The sequence below is a fragment of the Malaclemys terrapin genome, chromosome 2, assembly GCF_027887155.1.
Source record: "Malaclemys terrapin pileata isolate rMalTer1 chromosome 2, rMalTer1.hap1, whole genome shotgun sequence".
Taxonomy (NCBI): Eukaryota; Metazoa; Chordata; order Testudines; family Emydidae; genus Malaclemys; species Malaclemys terrapin.
Genome location: NC_071506.1, coordinates 286,750,227 through 286,768,215, shown reverse-complemented (window position 1 = coordinate 286,768,215; position 17,989 = coordinate 286,750,227). Strand labels below are relative to the sequence as shown.

The window sequence follows — 17,989 nt, the reverse complement described above, 5'->3', positions numbered from 1 at the left end:
ACCGCCAACTGGGAGAGGCAGAGAAAGGGGACTACGAACTATTCAAAAGGGCCCTGCTACGAGAGTTTGGGCTGACTCCTGAGATGTACCGGGAAAGGTTCCGGAGTCAAGATAAAACCCCTGAGATCTCATATCTGCAACTAGCCGTCCGCATGGAAAGATACGCCAGCAAGTGGGCTGGTGGGGCCCAGACGAAGGAGGACCTGATTAAACTGCTGGTACTGGAGCAACTGTATGAGCGGTGCCCATCCGACCTGAGGCTGTGGTTGGTGGACAGAAAGCCAGAGAACCCGCGACACGCCGGGCAGCTGGCTGATGAGTTTGTAAAGAGCCGGTCAGGGGGTGGCAGGGAGGAGCCCCAAAGGAACAGGCCCGCCGCGATGCAGAGAGAGAGTCACCCTGGGACCTCCCAAAGGGGGAATATGGGGAATCCCCTCCCACGGGGAAGGCCCAGCATCAGGGACAACCGACCGGCTCGAGGGGACCCACGGGACCTGAGCTGCTATTACTGCGGCCGAAGAGGCCACATTCGGGCCCAGTGCCCCAAGCTCAAGGACAGACTGAGCAGACCGAACCCGCACCGGGTTAACTTGGTAGAGGCCCAGACGGACGAGGGGCAGGCTTCCCACGCAAGAGGGGCTGGCAGCTTATCAACTGCTCAAGAGAGAGAAGGGCCCCAGGCCAGCTTCTCTGGGGGGCCAGATGCTCCGGATTCAAAGTTCTCCGTTTACAGGGTTGGCGCGGGGCTGTCCCTGCGGAGCGAGTGCCTTGTTCCCCTGGAGGTGGATGGGAAGAAAGTTTATGGATACTGGGACACGGGCGCAGAGGTGACACTGGCCCGGCCCGAGGTGGTGGCCCCAGATCGGGTGGTGCCCAACACCTTCCTGACCCTGACCGGGGTGGGCGGGACCCCATTCAAGGTTCCCGTAGCGAGGGTACACCTGAAATGGGGGGCCAAGGAGGGCCCCAAGGACGTGGGAGTGCACCACCATTTGCCCACTGAGGTGTTGATGGGGGGGGACCTAGAGGACTGGCCAAGCAGCCCCCAGACCGCCTTAGTCGTGACCCGTAGCCAGAGCTGGCGAGGGGCACTACGCCCGGACTCTGGGAAGGATGTCCCACCGGAGGCACCGAACCCTTCCCGGGTGGGGAGGGAACACCCAAGGACAGGCCGCGGGGTGGCTGGGGCTTCCGACCCAGCCGACAAGAGGGAGCAGGTCCCCATCCCTTCCCCAGCCGCCGAGTTCCAGGCCGAGTTGCAGAAGGACCCCTCCCTGCGGAAGCTAAGGGGCCTGGCTGACCTCAGTGTGGTACAGACCATGAGGAGAGGATGCAAGGAGAGGTTCCTGTGGGAGAAGGGGTTCCTGTACCGAGAGTGGGCTCCCCCGGGGGAAGTGGAGTCGTGGGGGATCAGGAGGCAGCTGGTGGTTCCCCAGAAGTTTCGCCACAAGCTACTGTACCTGGCCCATGACATCCCTCTCGCAGGGCACCAGGGGATCCGGCGCACCAGGCAGAGGCTGCTACAGAACTTTTACTGGCCCGGAGTCTTCACCAACGTCCGGCAGTACTGCCGATCCTGTGACCCCTGCCAGAGGGTGGGGAAGGCCCGGGACAAGGGGAAAGCAGCATTGAGACCTTTGCCCATCATAGAGGAGCCTTTCCAGAAGGTGGCCATGGACATAGTGGGACCTCTCAGCAAGACGACCCGGTCTGGGAAGAAATACATCCTGGTGGTGGTAGATTTCGCCACCCGCTACCCCGAGGCAGTGCCCTTATCATCCATTGAAGCAGACACTGTGGCGGATGCGCTGCTGACCATTTTCAGCCGAGTGGGGTTCCCCAAGGAAGTCTTGACGGACCAAGGGTCCAACTTCATGTCGGCCCTACTCCGGTGCTTGTGGGAGAGATGTGGGGTCCGGCACAACTGGGCCTCAGCATATCACCCCCAATCCAACGGGCTGGTGGAGAGGTTCAATGGGACGCTAAAAATGATGCTGAAAACATTTATGAATCAGCACCCGCAGGACTGGGACAAGTACTTACCTCACCTGCTGTTTGCGTACAGGGAGGTACCCCAGGAGTCTACCGGGTTTTCGCCTTTCGAACTGCTATATGGAAGGCGGGTAAGGGGGCCCCTGGACCTGATGAGAGACGAATGGGAGGGGAAGGCCACTCCTGACGGAGAGTCGGTGGTGGAGTATGTCCTGACCTTCCGGGAATGACTTGCCGAGCTCATGGGCCTGGCCAGGGAGAATCTGGCCAGGGCCCAGAGGAAGCAGAAGGTCTGGTATGACCGCACAGCACGGGCCCGCGCCTTCGCCACTGGGGATCAGGTGATGGTCCTCATCCCCATGAGGAAAAACAAACTCCAGGCCGCCTGGGAAGGGCCCTTCAAGGTTGTCAAGCAACTAAACGAGGTAAACTATGTGGTGGAGCTGTCGAACCGGGCACACCACCACCGGGTGTACCATGTGAATATGATGAAGCCATATTATGACAGGGGGAATATGGTGTTGGCCGTGTGTGGACAGTGGGAGGGGCAGGGAGATGACCCTTTAGTAGATCTATTCCCTGGGACAAGAGTTGGCTTCCCCCTGGAAGCAATTCCCCTCTCTGATCGGCTAACCCCTGCCCAGCGAGCTGAGATCGGAGGGGTGCTGCATCTGTACCAGCAGCTGTTTTCCAACCAGCCTGGACGCACTAATCTGACTGTCCACCGGGTGCAGACAGGATCGCACCCGCCTATAAAATGCTCCCCCTTCCGAGCCACAGGGAAAACTGCTCAGGACCTGGAAAGAGAGGTCAATGACATGCTGGCTTTGGGGGTGATCCAGCCGTCTTCCAGCCCTTGGGCCTCGCCGGTGGTGCTGGTCCCCAAAAAGGACGGGTCGATCTGGTTCTGTGTGGACTATCGGAAGCTCAATGCCATCACTGTGGCCGATGCCTACCCCATGCCCAGGCCGGACGAGCTCCTAGACAAGCTGGGAGGTGCTCGGTACCTTACCACCATGGATCTTACAAAGGGCTATTGGCAAGTGCCGCTGGATGCAGATGCCAGGCTGAAATCGGCCTTTGTCACCCCTCTGGGGCTCTATGAGTTCCTGACCCTGCCCTTCGGCCTCAAGGGAGCGCCGGCCACCTTCCAGCGCCTGGTGGATCAGCTACTGAGGGGGATGGAGAGTTTTGCCGTGGCGTATATCGATGACATCTGTGTCTTTAGCCAGACCTGGGAGGACCACATATCCCAGGTTAGACAAGTGCTGGACCGACTCCAGAAGGCTGGGCTGACCGTAAAACCGGAGAAGTGCAAGGTGGGGATGGCTGAGGTATCCTACCTCGGCCACCGGGTGGGAAGCGGCTGCCTAAAGCCGGAACCAGCCAAAGTGGAGGTGATCAGAGACTGGCCCGCTCCTCAAACCAAAAAGCAGGTCCAAGCCTTTATTGGGATGGCAGGATACTATCGGAGGTTCGTGCCCCACTTTAGCGCCATAGCCGCCCCCATCACTGAGCTGTGCAAGAAGGGGAAGCCAGACAAAGTGGTCTGGACCGAGGAGTGCCAGGAGGCTCTCCGGGCGCTGAAGGAGGCTCTGGTCAGTGGCCCAGTTCTGGCAAACCCAGACTTTGACAAGCCCTTTATGGTGTTCACCGACGCCTCAGACACAGGACTGGGGGCGGTGTTAATGCAGGAGGATGAAAAGGGGGAGAGACACCCCATCGTGTACCTGAGCAAGAAGTTGCTACCCCGGGAGCAGAACTACGCGGCCATCGAGAAGGAATGCCTGGCCATGGTGTGGGCCCTCAAGAAACTAGAGCCATATCTCTTTGGGCGTCACTTCACCGTGCACACCGACCACTCTCCCCTGACCTGGCTGCACCAGATGAAAGGAGCCAACGCCAAGCTCCTGAGATGGAGCCTGCTCCTGCAGGATTATGACATGGACGTGGTCCATGTGAAGGGACGTGACAACCTGATAGCGGACGCGTTGTCCCGGAGAGGGAGCCCTGAACTTCCCCAGGTCACTGGTCAGAGTGACCCCGCTCAGTTCAGTCTCGAAGGGGGGAGAGATGTGACGGAGCAGGGAGCAGGGCAGATTTGACCTGGGAATGTTGCAGGGGGGTTGCAGTGGGGATGTGGGACTTCCCTTGAAGGAAGCTACCTGAGCTGTAACCTGAGCCAGGAACGGGGGTGGGGAGAATTAACACCTTCTGCCCGGGAGACTGAACAAAGGAGAGGAGCAGCGGGAGGGGCTTGGGGTTTAGTTTCGGTTTGAGCTGGGTGGTGCAACGCAGGGAACCCCAAGCTGGGGTCTAAGCTCCCTGAACCTCCCAGAGGGACCTAATTGAGGGGGTCTGGTCGTACCTACACGCTCTGCTTGAGACTGTGTTCCTGTCCTTAAATAAACCTTCTGCTTTACTGGCTGGCTGAGAGTCGCAGTGAATCTCGGGAAGAGGGGTGCAGGGCCCTAACTCCCCCACAATCCGCAACATGGGGTATTGGTTTTCATAACCATTTGTCCCCATAACGAGTGGTACTGGTGGTGATACTGGGAAACTGGAGTGTCTAAGGGGATTGCTTGTGAGACTTGTGGTTCGCCAGTGGGGTGAGACCAAAGTCCTCTTTGTCTCGCTGATTTGGTGCCTTAGAAGTAAAGGAAACCTTTACTGTGACTGCCCTGCTCTGAGCAATTTGTCCTGAATTGATATTCTCAGAAGTGTCCCGCCAGGGGGGCTTTGGGCTGGGGGGAGAGAGCAGGCAGAGCCCCCCTGGATGCGGGACAGATCTAGGTGTGCTGTGCTGAGGGAGGCCAGGTCTGAGGCCTGGAGAGTTTCCCATACTGGGTTCAGATGCTCAATAAACCCTCCTGCTTTACGCCGGCTGAGAGTCGCTTTGGTTTAGAGACTGGGGGGGGGGGACATTGCTCCCTCTGGGGGTGGAGGCCCCGGGGGCCAGAGCGAGGGGACTCCCCGAGGGGGCCCACGGCAGACAGACGTGCTAAGGCTCAGAGAGGTGCGGCTCCAGGAGGTGGAGGGGCCTGACCCCGAGAGAGAGCAGACCCCTGAGAAGGGCTGTCGCACTGAAGGGGGTTCCCCCCACGAACCGCACGGAGCTGAGAAAGCCCGAGTCCTGGGAGTCCGTGACCATTGTAAGTGGAGTCTCTGCGCCATGATCTAGGTCAGTGACGAGGATATTGAACAGAACCGGCCCCAGAACGATCCTGCGGGATCCTTCTCCCATTTCGAATTCCCAACCAGCTCCTCCCTATTGTCCCAGTCGCAGGCCGAGCCGCCTCTTCTCAGGCGCCTTCTCCCCCCACAGCAGGAAGCTGCCTCCGCGCAGGATCTGGCCCCGCTGTGTCACTTCCCCAGCGGCGTCTGGGCAGCTGAATCCCGCCCCCGAGTCCTGGGCTTCCGAGGGGTTTGTTGGTTGCTTATGAAAAGCCCCCCCGCCCCTGCGCGCTGGGCTTCCCTTCTGGCCGTCTGGCAGTCCCTGCGGGGGGTGGGGGGGCACTCACCGCTTGATGGAGCTGTAGTACTGGTGGATGAAGTCCCGGGCCAGGGGCAGCAGCTTCTCCTTGGGTGGGGGCCCCTCGTCTGCCTGGCAAACCATCTGCTTGGGGAACATGAGGGAGCCCAGACACCGCTTCCCACTGCAGGGCAGCTCCTGGAGTACAGACAGACAGACAGACTATTGGAGTCAGATCCAGTATGGACCCCAGCTCCGGTGCTGCAGGGCCCCTCTCCCCCCACCAGTACCCCGACCCACAGCCCGCTGCTAGCCCAGCCCTGGGATCCCCCCTCCACAGCCCTGCCGGTGCCCCTCAGTCCTGACCCACAGCCCCTGCTAGCCCAGCCCTGGGATCCCCCCATCCCCGCCGGTGCCCCTCACTCCCGACCCGCAGCCGCCTGCTAGCCCAGCCCTGGGATCCCCCTCCACAGCCCTGCCGGTGCCCCTCACTCCCGACCCACAGCCCGCTGCTAGCCCAGCCCTGGGATCCCCCCTCCACAGCCCTGCCGGTGCCCCTCATTCCCGACCCGCAGCCCCTGCTAGTCCAGCCCTGGGATCCCCCCTCCACAGCCCTGCCGGTGCCCCTCAGTCCTGACCCGCAGCCCCTGCTAGCCCAGCCCTGGGATCCCCCCTCCACAGCCCTGCCAGTGCCCCTCAGTCCTGACCCACAGCCCCTGCTAGCCCAGCCCTGGGATCCCCCCTCCACAGCCCTGCCGGTGCCCCTCAGTCCTGACCCACAGCCCCTGCTAGCCCAGCCCTGGGATCCCCCCATCCCCACAGGTGCCCCTCACTCCCAACCCGCAGCCCCCTGCTAGCCCAGCCCTGGGATCCCCCCTCCACAGCCCTGCCAGTGCCCCTCAGTCCTGACCCACAGCCCGCTGCTAGCCCAGCCTTGGGATCCCCCTCCACAGCCCTGCCGGTGCCCCTCAGTCCTGACCCACAGCCCGCTGCTAGCCCAGCCCTGGGATCCCCCCCTCCACAGCCCTGCCGGTGCCCCTCAGTCCCGACCCACAGCCCGCTGCTAGCCCAGCCCTGGGATCCCCCCTCCACAGCCCTGCCGGTGCCCCTCAGTCCTGACCCACAGCCCCCTGCTAGTCCAGCCCTGGGATCCCCCCTCCACAGCCCTGCCGGTGCCCCTCAGTCCTGACCCACAGCCCCTGCTAGCCCAGCCCTGGGATCCCCCCATCCCCGCCGGTGCCCCTCACTCCCCACTCGCAGCCCCCTGCTAGCCCAGCCCTGGGATCTCCCCTCCACAGCCCTGCCGGTGCCCCTCAGTCCTGACCCACAGCCCCTGCTAGCCCAGCCCTGGGATCTCCCCTCCACAGCCCTGCCGGTGCCCCTCAGTCCTGACCCACAGCCCCTGCTAGCCCAGCCCTGGGATCTCCCCTCCACAGCCCTGCCGGTGCCCCTCAGTCCTGACCCACAGCCCCCTGCTAGTGCAGCCGTGGGATCCCCCCATCCTTCTTCCCAATGCCTGTGAGGAGTGGGGAAGTTTTGTAATATGTTTATGTCCACCAGGCACGGCTACACTTTGGGTGGAAACAGCTGCCTCGCCATCGCCCCACTCCTGAAAGGAAGCAGCCACTCAACATGCTCAGCAAAAGGGAGGTGCAGGGTGGGAGCAGGTCAGTCCCTGGCAGGGACCAGGGGGCAGGGCAGGGCAGGAAGGGTCAGAGCAGGGTGGGACAAGGCAAGGAGGAGTGGGGCAGGACAGGTTAGTGCAAGGAGGGTAGCACCGACCCTGCAGATCCATGACAGCTGGTGGCAGAGGTGGGATGGTGACTCCACCAGGAGTACTTTGCAGCAGTAAACCAAGGGTAGTGAAAGGAAACAGCAAGACAATGGCGTGCAACCACCTCCCTATGGTCATCGCAATCCTGGACAGGGAGACAGCCAAGAGCTGGGAAGCTGAACAAGGCGCAGGTGAAGGCATGGCTGGAGACAGATGGCTGGTCCAAGAAGCCGGTTCCAGACCCAGCAGGGTTCCAAGAGGGTCTGGAAGCAGCAGAGGCAGCAGCAGGGTGTCCACAAGACCTGGTTCCCCGTCCAGCAGGGGGTCTTCATGGCCAGGCTCCCCCTTGATACTGGGAGTTGGAGCCGAGAGCAAAGCAGCTACTAGCGCACGAGAAGCAGCAACAACTGGAGCTGGAGAAGCCGAGGGGCAAGAGGCCCCACTAGGGGTATGTGGGGAAAGGCCCCAGTTTAACTGGGGGGGGGGGGGGGCTACAGGTGCTGACCTCACTGCCTTTGGGAAGGCCTGGGATTTGAACCAGGCTGGCCTTGCAGACTGGCTCTGCAGTCTCACACCCTCGTTCGGCCCCATGGCCATAGAGGTGGGGCAGGGGGTTCGCCTCCCCGAATGGGGGGTGCACATGCCGCCCAAGCAGAGAGGCGCCCAGCCAGACGGAGGAGGTGGAGACAGGGGACTATGAACTGTTCACAAAGGCTCCAGGCCCCGGAGGCTCATGGGAAATGGTTTTGGGGGTGCAGAAGACCCCGGTGTGACTACATAGGAGCCGGCAGCCTGCTGGGCGGATCTCTCCGCAGATGGGGTGCGGGGTTTGTACAGTGATATCTGTTCCCCTGGCTGAGCCTGGTCCCCATCTCAGTGAGACAACGGCAAATCCAGTCACCCGGACATGGACACCCGGCAACCCAGGGGGCTGAACACTCAGCCAAACATCTGTCAGCATCTAATCCCGGTGTGATGTTATTGACATAAACTGGGACTGTATAGATCATTGTTGCAACCAAGGTCCTGTAGTGGCACCAAATCTTGTATAAAGGGGGTCAAATGGGGTGTCTAGGACAAGGTTATGGTTTGCTGGTTATGATTGTGCTGTCTGTGTGTGTGTATCAGTTTTGTGGTTGAAGTTATGAGTGTTGGCTCTATACTGTCTGTATGGCAAACTTATGCTATGCTTCTGGGTGACATCCCAGACAAGCTGAGATGAGCTCTGCCTAGCCTGCTTGATGGCCCATTAAGGACCATCAGCTATACAATGGACCCATTGAGAGAAGGCAGATACGCCTTGTAACTCAGCAAAGTATGCAGGGACTGGCCCATGTGACTCCAGACTCCATTTTGCTGTAATTTTCCACAGTAAGAACAAAGAGGTGTTCTTACACCTGGAAAAGACTATTCATCTCCATCTTGAATTCAATCCTGCTTCTTACCTCTGGAGGAACTTTGCTACAAGCTGAAGCTTTGAACAAAGGACTGAGGACCCATCCCAGCGGGGGATGTATTCCAGAGACTTGATTTGAACCTGCAGTTTATTCCATCGCTGCTGCAAGCCTGAACCAAGAACTTTGCCATTACTGTATGGAATTGATTCCATTTAACCAATTCTAGCTCTCATCTCTATCTTTTTCCTTTTATGAATAAACCTTTAGATTTTAGATTCTAAAGGATTGGCAGTAGCGTGATTTGTGGGTAAGGTCTGACTTGTATATTGACCTGGGTCTGGGGCTTGGTCCTTTGGGATCAGGAGAACCTTTTTCTTTTACTGGGGTATTGGTTTTTATAACCATTTGTCCCCATAACGTGTGGCACTGGTGGTAATACTGGGAAACTGGAGCGTCTAAGGAGATTGCTTGTGAGACTTGCGGTTAGCCAGTGGGGTGAGACCGAAGTCTTAGTCTGGCTGGTTTGGTTTGCCTTAGAGGTGGAAAAACCCCGGCCTTGGGCTGTAACTGCCCTGTTTTAGCAATTTGTCCTGAGTTGGTGCTCTCAGTTGGGTTCCGCCAGAACCGCATTGTCACACCCGGGCTTCCTGCTGAACTGACATCTGGGTCCTTCCCCACTTACCCCACAGCAAGTCCTCTTGGCCTGCCTCTCCTCCAAGTCCAGTTCCTGTTCTCATTGCTCCGAGCGGTCACCTAGCCTCCGCTCCTTCAGCTCCAGCTCCTTCACTCTCAGCACCAGTTCCCATCTCTTCACATCCACTGGGGGGAACCCCGGTGGGAAGCCCCCCTCCTGGCTGGGGAACTGGGTCCCGGACCCCCTGCTGCTCCCCAGCTCTCCGGGTAGCTGGGGACTTGGGACAGGCTCCAGTAACCGCCAAAGAGCTGACCCCAGAGACTGGAAGGCAGAGGGGGCTGGAGCTAGTGAACAGCTGAATGGCCTGGCCGGTGGGGCGGAGGGAATTTCCTCTGTGAAGTCCAGGTTACCTGCCTGTCTGTAGCCAGACCCCTGGGTGGACCCAGACCCAGTAGTGCTCAATGCATACCTAGCCCTGGGGGGTGGTGGTGGTCAGGCCCCTGGTTAAGGTCCTGTAGTGAAGATACATCTGAAATGGGGGGCCCAGAGAGGTTGGGCTGCACGACCTGCGGAGGTGCAGATGGGGGATGGATTGGAGACCTGGCCAGACAGCCCCTGGACCTTGGCTGTGGCTGAAGGGAGTGGGGTGGTGCTTGGCCTGGCACCGGCAATGGGTGGAACTTCCAATGGGGGGAGGCGATTACCAGGAACCGTGCTTAACAGGGCTGGGAACGAGGCTTTGTCCTGAGGTGGGGAAACTGAGGCACAGCCCGCGGGGGCTGGGCCCAAACCCAGCAGCTGAGCTCCAGACCGAGCAGCAGAAGAATCCCTCCTTGAAGAAGCTGAGGGCCCTTGTGGGCCCCAGTGTTGCAAGACCCTGGGGAAGAATGGCAGGGAAAGATCCCTGTAAGCAAAGGGATCTGGTACTGGGAAAACTGAACCTTGTGGGATCAGGGGGCAGCTGGTGGTTGCCCAGAAGTACCATGCCCCTCCCTGTATACATCAGGGGGCTAGTGGTGTATGGAAGGACAGTGAGAGTGGGAGGGGAATTGGGGGTGGAGTACGTCCCGGGGAAAGCTCACCGAGCCCATGGGCTTGGCCAGGAAGACCCTAGCCAGGGCCCAAGGGAAGCAGAGAGGCTGGTACGACAGCGTGCTGCCTCCTCTGGCACGGGGACCAGGGCAGGGGTCTCAGCTCCGTGCGAAGGGCGCCTGGGATGGGCCCTGTGAAATCATGAACCAGCAGAAGGAGGTGAGTCATGTCCTGGTGCAGCCCACTCGGTCGCATGTCCCATGTGGACACAAGAAGCCACACGTTGACAGGGAGCAGTGGGTGCTGGTTGTGTGTGGGCACGGGGAGGAGAAGGCGGGTGGGGGGGTCCCCCGTGGGTCTCTTCCCTGAGACAGGAGCCAGCCTCCCGCTGGAATCAAGCCCCCTCTGCCCAGCCAACCCCTGCCCGCAGCTGCCCCCCAGCCAGCCTGGGCTCACTAGTCTAGCTGTCCACGGGGAAGGGGAGACAACACCTCCCCCCCACCAGGTGTTCCCCATTCCCAGTCACCAGGAAACAGCCCAGGCCCGGGCGAGAGAGGTCAGAGACATGCTGGCTCTAGGGGAGGGCCAGCCACCCACCAGCTCTGGGCCTCTCCCGTGGGGCTGGTCCCCAAGGCCGGGTCCATCAGACTCTGTGTGGACTCTCGGAAGCGCAATGCCATCACCGTGTCCGATGCCTGCCCCATGCCTCGGCCTGACAAGATCCTAAACAAGTGACCTCACTCCAGGGACCTCACCAAAGGCTATTGGCTGGTACCTTGGCACCCAGATGCTGGGTTGGAATCATCTCCCATCACCCCATGGGGCTTTTGGGGTTCCTGGTCCTGCCTGTCAGCCTCCAGGGGGCACCTGCCACCTCCCAGGGCCTGGGGGATCAGTTCCTGAGGGGGGTGGAGAGGTGTGCCCGGGAGAGTGTCTTCAGGCCAGCTGGGGAGAACCATGTCCCCTGTGAGGAGGAGCTGGGACACCAGGATGCTGGACAACTATAGAGACTGGAAGGGGAAGGTGGGGATGGCAGAGGCGTCGTATCTGGGCCACAAGGTGGGAAGCGTCCGTCTAAAGCCAGAGCCGGCCAAGGTGAGGGGGATCAGAGAGTGGCCCATTTCTCAAAGCAAGAAGCAGGCCCAGGTCTCTCATGGATGGCAGGTCTGTGTGAGAAGGGCGAGCCGGTCGGGGAAGTCTGGACCAGTGCCGGGCGCTCTGTGCACCGAAGGAGGCTCTAACCCAGGGGTAGACCCAGACTTGGAGAAGCTCAGACGCAGAGCGGGCTGCACCAACTGACAGGGGCTAATGCCCAGCCCTACGATGGGGTCTGATCCCCCAGGGTTATGAGATGGACGTGATCCATGTTGATAAAAGTTCAAACGTTCTAGACAACGCGTTGTCCCGGAGTGGGGGCCCTGAACTTCCCCAGGCACCGGCTGGAGTGACCCCACTCAGTTCAGACTGGAAGGGGGATGAAGTGGGGGATTTTCTTAGTGTTTTGCATGAATACGGTGTGTGCCTCAGTTTCCCGGTGTGTTGCGAGTGTGACGAAGGGGTGGGGGTGGGGCTCGTTGGTGTGACCTCGCCCAGCAGTCGGGACCCCGAACAACAGCTGGGAGATGGGGGACCTAGCAACCAGCTTGGCAATTAGCCGGTTCCGGCCAGTGTGCGGACAATGGGCTGCAGAGTGAGGACCCAGTGACCTGACCAGCCGGTTCCAGCCAGAGGACAGAAGCAGGAGCGGAGGCCCCGGTTTACAACCCTGTTTCCCTGGAGAGAAGACAATGGACAGAGGCGGGGCTTGGCCCCGGGGGTATCAGATGCCCAGCTGGGAGGCAGGGGGGCTCTGGGCTGGAGAGGGGGAGCAGGCAGAGCCCACCTGGATGCAGAGAGACTGGGATGTGCTGGGCTGCGGGAGGCCAAGCCTGAGGCCCAGAGAGTTTCCTGTGCTGTGTTCAACTCTCAATAAACCCTCCTGTTTTACACTGGCTGAGAGTTGCTCCGGGCTAGAGAACAGGGGGCATCGTCCCCTTCGGGGGGTGGGGAGATGAGGGGGCATCGCTCCCTCTGGGGGGGGAATTGGGGGGGTATTGCTCCCTCTGGGGGTGGGGAGATCGGGGGGGGGTATCGCTGCCTCTGGGGATGGGAGCACTGGGGGCCCACGGCAGAGCCAGGCTGCTGGAGGCTCAGAGGTGCAGGCCCAGGAGGCCGAGGGGCTTAACCCCGAGAGAGAGCGGCCCCCCGAGAAGGGCTGTTGCCCTGACGGGGTTTCCCCCGGGGACCGTACGGAGCCGAGAGAGCCGAGTCCTGGGAGTCCGGGACAGGGCGGGCAGAGGACCCGCGAGGACATGGCGTGTCAGCCGCTCCTGAGGGAGACGATTCCCGACTGTGCGCCCAGGGTCGTGGAAGAGCTGGAGCAGGACAATGGGGTCGGGAACGAGGGGCCAGGCCCAGCGGGGCCCAGGCCAGAGGCAGCCTCCAGGCCAGCTGCCCGTCTCAGGCGCTGCAGGGGCTCTGGCTGGAGGCACCCAGCTGAGCTCTGGTCAGGCCCACGAGGTTTACAGCCCCCCGAGATGCAGGGAGCCAGAGGCTTGGACTCCCCCCAGCAGCCTGGCACCCAGCCGATGGGTGACAGCTCCTCAAGCCCACCTGCACCCCCTCCCACGGGCCTGGGTCCCATCCCCCACCCCACGTGCCCCACGGCGCCGCCCTCACCTGCGTGGCCTGGGCGCTGAGCGTGTCGTAGGCGATGGTACCCGCTTCCCAGTTCTTGATCCGTGAGTATCTCGGGGGCTCAATGGGGCGGGCGGGCACAGAGCTGGGGGCAGTAGAGGGGGGGCACAGTCAGCGAGGGGACCCTGTGTGAGAACATCACCCCCAGCAGCTCCTCTCCTGCCCCCAGCAGCGCCCCTCCTGCCCCCTCTTCCTACCCCCCTCTCCTGCCCCCAGCAGCGCCCCTCCTGCCCCTCTCTTCCTACCCCCCTCTCCTGTCCCCAGCAGCGCCCCTCCTGCCCCCCTCTTACTACCCCCCCCTGACCCCCAGCAGCTCCCCTCCTGTCCCCCCCAGCAGTGCTCCTCCTGCCCCCAGCAGCACTACTCCTGCCCCCCCAGCAGCGCCCCTCCTGCCCCCAGCAGCGCTGCTCCTGCCCCCCAGCAGCACTGCTCCTGCCCCCCAGCAGCACTGCTCCTGCCCCCCCAGCAGTGCCCCTCCTCCCCTCCCCAGCAACACCCTTCCTGCCCCCTCCTCCTGCCGCCCCAGCAGCGCCCCTCCTGCCCCCAGCAGCGCTGCTCCTGCCCCCCCAGCAGCGCCCCTCCTGCCCCCAGCAGCACTGCTCCTGCCCCCCAGCAGCTCCCCTCCTGCCCCCAGCAGCGCTGCTCCTGCCCCCCCAGCAGCTCCCCTCCTGTCCCCCCCAGCAGTGCTCCTCCTGCCCCCAGCAGCACTGCTCCTGCCCCCCCAGCAGCGCCCCTCCTGCCCCCAGCAGCGCTGCTCCTGCCCCCCAGCAGCACTGCTCCTGCCCCCCCAGCAGCGCCCCTCCTCCCCTCCCCAGCAACACCCTTCCTGCCCCCTCCTCCTGCCGCCCCAGCAGCGCTGCTCCTGCCCCCGCAGCAGCGCCCCTCCTGCCCCCAGCAGCACTGCTCCTGCCCCCCAGCAGCTCCCCTCCTGCCCCCAGCAGCGCTGCTCCTGCCCCCCCAGCAGCTCCCCTCCTGCCCCCCCAGCAGCGCTCCTCCTGCCCCCAGCAGCGCCCCTCCTGCTCTCTAGCAGCTCCCCTCCTGCCCCCAGCAGCTCCCCTCCTGCCCCCCCAGCAGCTCCCCTCCTGCCCCCAGCAGCTCCCCTCCTGCCCCCCCAGCAGCGCCCCTCCTGCCCCCAGCTGCGCCCCTCCTGCTCTCTAGCAGCGCCCCTCCTGCCCCCCCAGCAGCTCCCCTCTCTCTAGGGGGTCAGTGGGGGTGCCGTCGGGGAGGGACTCGGGGTCGCTGGAGGTTCTGTCTCTCACACCCATCTCTCGGGGACCCTTTTCCGGTCTCCGTCACGCAGCGTCTGGGCATCTCCCTGCCATCGGGTCTCTGCTCCTCGGGGGGCAGGGGGCAGGGCTGGGCCGTCACCCCCGGCCCAGGATCCCGTGGGGAGCATGTGGCAGAGCGGGAACTGGAGCCCATCCCCCGTGACTGCCAGCCCAGTGCCAGGGCCTGGGCGAACGGGGCTGTGGGCAGGGCAGGGCAGCTCACCCCGGTGTCCCCTCAGCCCTTACCTGGCCTTGGCGCAGCCGGCGCCGTCGTCGGGCACGGAGCCCCGTTGCCGGGAGCAGAGGCTGAGGGCACAGGTGCGGGCGGGCTCGTGCAGCACTCCCTGCAGGTTCCCCATCGCGCCTCGACTGAGCTCCAGGTCAACTGAGCTCCGGGCCGGGACCGGCAACAGTCACTTCCTCTGCAGGGGACGAACCGGGGACCTTTGAGTCACTCCCACGCCTCTGCCCGGCACACAATGGGGAGGGGTGGGCATGGAGCCAGGACTCCTGGGTTCTAGCCCCACCCTGGGGGCAGTGGGGGCTAGTGGTTAGAGCAGGAGGGTGTGGGGCATGGAGCCAGGACTCCTGGGTTCTAGCCCAGCCCTGGGAGCAGGGGGCTAGTGGTAAGAGTGGGGGTGGGGCAGCAGTCAGGACTCCTGGGTTCTCTCCCAGCTCTACACCTGATTTCTCATCTGTGCGGCAGATTAGCTGGTCCCTGGGGCAGGGCGCGTATCAGCGCCCGCCCTGCACTGCTCCGTGAGGCCGGGACACACGGGCTGGGCTTCCTCCCCTCCTGCAGTCCTGCTGGCGTTGGCAGCTGATTCGGAGCCAGGTTGTCCCCCTGGGGCTGAGGTGTCAGGAAAGCCCAGGGCCCCGCAGCCAGCGTGGGCCGGCTGAACGCTGCACACGTGCCCCAGGAAGGGACCAAGCCAGCAGCAGCCACACACCCTGTGTCCAGCCCCGAGCCCCCCCAGCGCAGGGCAGTGCCGGCCCACGTCTGCAGATCCCACATGCCCCCGTGTCCAGCCCTGAACCCCAGCAGCGCCAGCCCGTGTCTGCAGACCCCACACCCCCCTGTGTCCAGCCCCGAGCCCCCCCCAGCGCAGGGGAGTGCCGGCCCGTGTCTGCAGGCCCCACACCCCCCTGTGCCGAGCCCCAGCAGTGCCAGCCCATGTCTGCAGGTCCCCCCATGGCCCCCGTGTCCAGCCCCGAGCCCCCACAGCGCAGGGCAGCGCCAGTCCATGTCTGCAGACCCCACATCCCTGTGCCCAGCCCCGAACCCTGGCAGTGCTGGCCCGTGTCTGCAGGCCCCCCTCCCCACCCCCAATGCCCAGTCCCGAGCCCCCCCAGTGCAGGGCAGTGCCGGCCCATGGTGCCTAGCCTTGAGCCCCCGGCCCCAGCACAGGGCATTGCCAGCTCATGTCTGTGCACCCCACACACACCCTGCGCCCGGCTCTAAGCCCCTGGTCCCAGCACAGGGCAGCGCCGGCCCGTGTCTGCAGGCCCCACACAGCCCAAACCTGGGGCTGGGGCGACTGGCTTGAATCCCCAGGGGCTGCCTGGTGGCTGTAGGGCCTGGCTCCGGAGCCCTGAGGGGCTGCCTGAGACTGGTGGGGGGTTCCCAGCCACATGGCTGCTGCCCGGCTGCCCCTTCCACAGAGCCCTACTGGGCTCTGCCAGGCACGAGTCTTAGAATCACAGAATATCAGGGTTGGAAGGGACCTCAGGAGGTATCTAGTCCAACCCCCTGCTCAAAGCAGGACCAATCCTCAATTGTCCAGTCCTCATTGTCTTCTCTCCAGGAAAACAGGGTCATCTGGGCCTCCTCTCCTCTCTTCTGTCCTCTGGCCCCTCTGGCTGGAACCGGCTGATCAGGTCACTGGGGTCCTCTCTCCGCAGCCCATTGTCCTCCCACTGGCCAGAACCGCTGTGACTTCCGAGCTGGGCCTCCAGGTCGCCATGTCACCAGTCGCTGGGGTATCCATCCTCCCGGCCATTGGCTGGGGTCCCAAGTTCCCTCTCCGGTCCCCTGTAACAACAAACTCCCTCTCCCCTCCCCTCGTTAAACCAGTAACACCCAGGGGCACTGAGTCCCACCCGCTCTGCATGCAACCATTGGAAAAACACAGAAAAAACAAGAAAATCCCCCACTTCGTCACAGACACATTCCTCTTTAGCAGACACAGAGCTTGGGGTCTCATTTCCCTTGTCCCAGCACACAGGACAATACACAGACAACTGCTTGGAGACTGAGGTAGCTCCCTCCATAGGCAAGTCAATACCCCTGACAGACACAGGCCCATTCCCTTCACTGTCACTATTCTCCACACAGATAACAGGTAAGGTCTAGGTATCAGAGGGGAGCCATGTTAGTCTGAATCTGTAAAAAGCAACAAAGGGTCCTGTGGCACCTTTAAGACCAACAGAAGTATTGGAGCAGAAGCTTTCGTGGGTGAATGCCCACTTCACCAGACGCAAGGTAAGGTCTAGAGACACTCATCTTCCACTATCCTGCTGACTAGACAAACCATCAGCTCACCAGACTGCCTAGGCCCATCCAAACTTTCCCTGCCTTCCTCTCCCTTGTCCCTGCACACAGGGCTGGTTACAGACAAAGCCTGGGAGAGTCGGGCAGCTTCTTTACCAGGTAAACTGCTGCTCTCCACACGACACTGAGCTACTCCCAGCAAATCACAGTCACCTTTTTCAGGTTCCCTTTTACAAGCTGTACCAGCCACCAATCCATCACCCATCAAAAATCCACCCTTTCCTTCCTCAGTTAGGGCTTTACCCTCACCGGCACGGTCGCTGCCCCCTCCCCGGCACCGTCGCTGCCCCCTCCCCGGCACCGTCGCTGCCCCCTCCCCGGCACAGTCTCAGCCTCAGACTCTTCCTGACCTCGACCCCTCTGGCTCCCTGGGCCTTTGCATTATTCTGGCTATAGATTGGTAGGTTTTAAAGCCAGAAGGGACCATTCTGACCATCCTGCATGACAAAGGACAGAGACAACTTCTGGTGATAACTTCTGGATGAGCCTTGCAATGGTCTTCCCGGCTGAGGACGTGAGGGAGATTCCCACACCTGAGCCATTCTTTGTAGGTGACAGATCTGAGGAACTGTCCCAGATTGAGGTGTCATTAGAGGAGGTTTGGGAACAAATTGACAAATTAAACAGCAATAAGTCACCAGGACCAGATGGGATTCACCCAAGAGTTCTGAAGGAACTCAAATGTGAAATTGTAGAACTACTAACGGTCGTCTGTAACCTATCATTTAAATCAGCTTCTGTACCAGATGACTGGAGGGTAGCTAAAGTGACGCCAATTTTTAAAAAGGGCTCCAGAGGTGATCCCGGCAATTACTGTAAGCCTGACTTCAGTACTGGGCAAACTGATTGAAACTATAGGAAAGGACAAAATTGTCAGACACAGAGATGCATATAACTTATTGGGGAAGAGTCAACATGGTTTTAGTAAAGGGAAATCATGCCTCACCAATCTACTAGAATTCTTCGAGGGGTCAACAAGCATGCAGACGAAGGAGATCCAGTGGATATAGTGTATTTAGATTTTCAGAAAGCCTTTGACAAGGTCCCTCACCAAAGGCTCTTAAGCAAAGTAAGCTGTCATGGGATATGAGGGAAGGTCCTCTCATGGACTGGTAACTGGTTAAAAGACAGGA

General features: G+C 61.6%; 1 protein-coding gene across 1 annotated transcript in view; it reads right to left on the bottom strand.

Annotated features, from left to right (window-relative positions):
- NOS3 (nitric oxide synthase 3) overlaps nucleotides 1-14,667 on the bottom strand; it is a 90,589-nt gene extending 75,922 nt beyond the window's left edge. The window contains exons 1-3 of the mRNA XM_054016841.1: nucleotides 14,552-14,667; nucleotides 13,020-13,122; nucleotides 5,514-5,662 (exon numbers count right to left, since the gene is read on the bottom strand). Coding sequence (XP_053872816.1) covers nucleotides 5,514-5,662; nucleotides 13,020-13,122; nucleotides 14,552-14,664 — 365 coding nt within the window. The 5' untranslated portion in view covers nucleotides 14,665-14,667. The remainder of the gene's footprint in view (nucleotides 1-5,513; nucleotides 5,663-13,019; nucleotides 13,123-14,551) is intronic.
- Between the last annotated feature and the right edge of the window lie 3,322 nt (nucleotides 14,668-17,989).